This window comes from Trichinella spiralis (assembly GCF_000181795.1).
Source record: "Trichinella spiralis strain ISS 195 chromosome Unknown Scfld3385, whole genome shotgun sequence".
In the NCBI taxonomy this organism is placed as follows: domain Eukaryota; kingdom Metazoa; phylum Nematoda; class Enoplea; order Trichinellida; family Trichinellidae; genus Trichinella; species Trichinella spiralis.
In genome coordinates this window covers 1-3393 of record NW_003530324.1, presented here as the reverse complement: position 1 = coordinate 3393, position 3393 = coordinate 1, and the positions used below count along the sequence as shown (strand labels likewise).

Sequence of the window (3393 nt, the reverse complement as noted above, 5' to 3'; positions counted from 1 at the left end):
TTTGTAATGCTGCAAATTAACTTCCAAATTTTAACCTTGAACAATTTAAAGCCAATGTTGGAAAATTTTGTTATTTGATTGACTGAAAATAAACCCTTTTTTATTAATAAATATTTTTGCACCGATGTTATAAAAAAATGTGAATAGAAAACGTACATTGCAATAAGCAATGGTATATATATATATATATATATATAAAAGAAAATTTATGCGCTGCTCAGAATTGAAAATTCGATACTTCAACCGAAAGGTAAAGCAATATGCTATTCGTCTAATTCACTTACTATACTGTTTAGAATTTTCAGTTTCACCGCCATTCAGTCATTCGATGTATGGACATGGCGATGATTCAGCAGCGGAAAGTTGAAAAGAACATACATACATATGTAAGTGGAAAATCTATATTAGTCTTTTTTTCATTTTCGATAATTTTCAATTTCACAATCGACATTCAGATGTAACTTTTCAAAAGCTGAAAAATGCCCTATCAATAAGGTTGCTGCATGTGAATAATACTATTTATGTTTTATGGTTAATTCAATACGAAGAAGAAATTTTCAGATTTTTATAAAATTCCTTTTCATTACTTACTATTTTTTTACTCATTCCTATTTTTAGATTAACTTTATTATTGACAAGCATGATCAGGAAATTGAAGCTTGTGATGAACTGTAGCTGTAAAGAAAACAGACGGCAAGGCCACGTATAAAAATTTGCATGAAAATTCGGGTAAACAAGTATGACACCTATTTTTCATAACGTTCGACAATTATAACTTTCACGACCATTGATGTAAAAACACGCTAGAACAGTATACGAGATACATGTTTAAAATATTCTATATAATACTATTCTACGATACTGTCGTATAGCCAAAATAGCGCAAATATAAATAAAATTATTAATTTAGTTTCAAAGCTGAAGTTAGGTCAAATTATTTCATCAATGTTAGGTGCGTCTCGTTAACATGCAAATTTTCATGTGTGGCTTTGCCGTTTGTTTGCGTAGCAGTTATAGCTCACGATATATATTTATATATAACATCATCTAATATGATTATTCTGTACCATTTAATGGTACCTAGAAGTGGGGAATATCATAATGTTTAATGTGGTGAAGTTGTAAAAAATGCATTGCTGTTGTTGTGAATTTATGCTGACAATGGCGGAAATTCTATTTTACTCGACGTAATGAAAAGCAGACACAGTAAGGCTCGTTTACTGAAGAATGTACGCAAATTTTTGTTCAAGTGCTATGGCGATTGCTTCCGTGCTTTAGTTTCATTGGCTTTATGGCCTACGGTGTGATGTGCAAGTGCATTGACGATTGAAGAATTGAATTCAAAACGGCTTGGATTTCATTTATTATTACATTATTTCATTCAATTAATTCGCTTACATTTAGAAACACAAGAATAAAATATGGACGTGAACGATGTGAAAACGGTAGTAACTTTGGTAAGTTTATTTTGTTGAGTTACTTTAATTAGGTGAAGTTCACTGAGGAGATTTTGAGTTTATTATTTCTATCAATTTGTAATATAAGTTATCTAGCTTTTAATTCAGATGTTAAAATAAATAAATTTACTGTAAGTGGATCATACGTAGTTTGCGTTAATATTATTTAAATGAATTTGAGTGGCTTTCCACATTTGAACGTTTTCTCCGGCGGAAAGAAAAATGGTTGAATCATTTGTTGCTGAGTTCTAATAATTATAATTATCGAATTGTTAGAGATTTTGTGGCACTGCTATAGTTTGAGTATTAGAAAAAGTAAATGTTTGAATATAGCAGTGTAAGATTAGGAGGAATGTGAGATAGGGTGAGGTACAGGAATTCCACGGGTTACACTTAACGATGGAGACCCTAACCATCTCAAATGATGAAAGTCCATACTTTTGCTACGCACCTCTTCCACACCCGGTTGCTGTAGAGGCTTGCTGCCTTACTAGGTAACCCGAATGGGATCACAGGCAGTCTTATCCATGTACGATTGTTTCTTTATACTTCCTTGAGTTACATCATAATATAATTTTGGGAAAGATGGTGGCTTTTTTATCAGTAACATATTGAGAACTTTGTTTCTGTTCAGCAATTATAATAATCTGTGTTGCTAGCTCATCACATTGTATTACGTTTTCAAAGCATACATGCATTTCTAGGTCAGCAGAGTATGTTTATGGTAATGTGATGGTGAACACTGCCGACGGCATTCTGATACGTGCACTTTGTGCCATTCAAATCCGGAAGCGATTTTCCATATATAAATTTCTATTTATTGAGAAAAGTGCACTATTATTTCATTATTCGCTGCCGAAGTGCATTGCGTTATTTGGTCAATTTGGTGCTTCACTTCAACAAATACATTGTGATTGTTAGACTGAAAATATGATGAAACCACGAACACCAGCAGGGAAATTTACGGCTCTGCGTTTACTTTATACCTCATCACTGACAGGTATGAGTTTTTACATATTTGGTGTTTTTTTCATCGTTTTCTTTCATTCTCTCTCAAACTGAATTGCACGAAACATCGCCATTTTGCCACTTTTCATAGTAGTTTAATTTTAACTTTTGGAAACAAATGGGTTTTTTATCTGTAACGACTTTCAACAAATAATTGGCATTTTATTAGAGACATCTTTATAAATACACTGGTTTAACAAGCAAAAGCTCATTTACAATAGTCTTTACAAATGCTATAGCAAATTAGTATTGACAAAATACTCGAATTACTCCCACATTATGTTCAGTGCGCTCAGCAGTGCTTACTGTTCAGGTAACATACTTGGCTAACTGGTTAATGGAAATGTCGATTCCGTGACCAGGATGCTGCAGTCGAACTGATCAGTTTGTACATAGGATTGTTTCAGCTTGACATAGGAAAGCGGCTGTCACGTAGAGAACCCACTTCCACTTATGACTGGTGAAGCTATCAGAATGGCCCTAACGTTCCTTTTGTCCTTGAAAATGAATCCTTAAAAGTGCTATAATGTCATTGTATTGTAAATAGCACTGACTTAGTGGGACATGTTTTCCATCACTGAGGATATAATTCCATCTCCATTAATGTGGCAGTATTTATAAAACTGATACAACCCCTGATGATAATGCGTGATGCTTGAGCGAAGGAGCTAAAAACCATTACGCCCATTCTACATTTCCACCCTTGTTCCTTCCTCCTTTGCTGCTCCACCCTCATTTCCTGTCAGATGGTCCTTATCCTAGAACTGTTAACTGCTCTGAACTGAATCGAGATCAGGCTCAACTGAAAATTTTTCCTCCCCTCCCAGACCCCAATTTCGAGTTGAATGAACTGCGCTCAGTTACTGTGTCCTGATATAAATTCTATGATTTCACTAAATTGTCATCGACTCCTGAGACCTTATTGATA

At 34.1% G+C, this 3393-nt stretch overlaps 2 protein-coding genes across 2 annotated transcripts; both read left to right on the top strand.

The window, feature by feature from the left end:
- Nucleotides 1–305: 305 nt before the first annotated feature.
- Nucleotides 306–675, top strand: Tsp_12818 (hypothetical protein; the record flags this gene model as incomplete). Its single annotated transcript, XM_003367954.1, has 2 exons — nt 306–386; nt 619–675. Coding segments are annotated over 2 exons (138 nt in total), but the record flags the coding sequence as incomplete, so codon positions are not given.
- Nucleotides 676–1856: 1181 nt separating this feature from the next.
- Tsp_12817 (hypothetical protein) lies at nt 1857–2378 on the top strand. The gene is made up of 2 exons (XM_003367953.1): nt 1857–1951; nt 2162–2378. Exons 1-2 carry the CDS (start codon nt 1857–1859, stop codon nt 2376–2378), a joined length of 312 nt encoding a protein of 103 aa, XP_003368001.1.
- The last annotated feature ends 1015 nt before the right edge of the window (nt 2379–3393 follow it).

Bases quoted from the DNA above. Each gene is read 5' to 3' on its own strand.
- Tsp_12817 (XM_003367953.1), top strand. From the start codon at position 1,857: ATGGAGACCCTAACCATCTCAAATGATGAAAGTCCATACTTTTGCTAC. The intron at 1,952-2,161 runs GTAACCCGAATG...ATGCATTTCTAG, and splicing joins GAGGCTTGCTGCCTTACTAG to GTCAGCAGAGTATGTTTATG.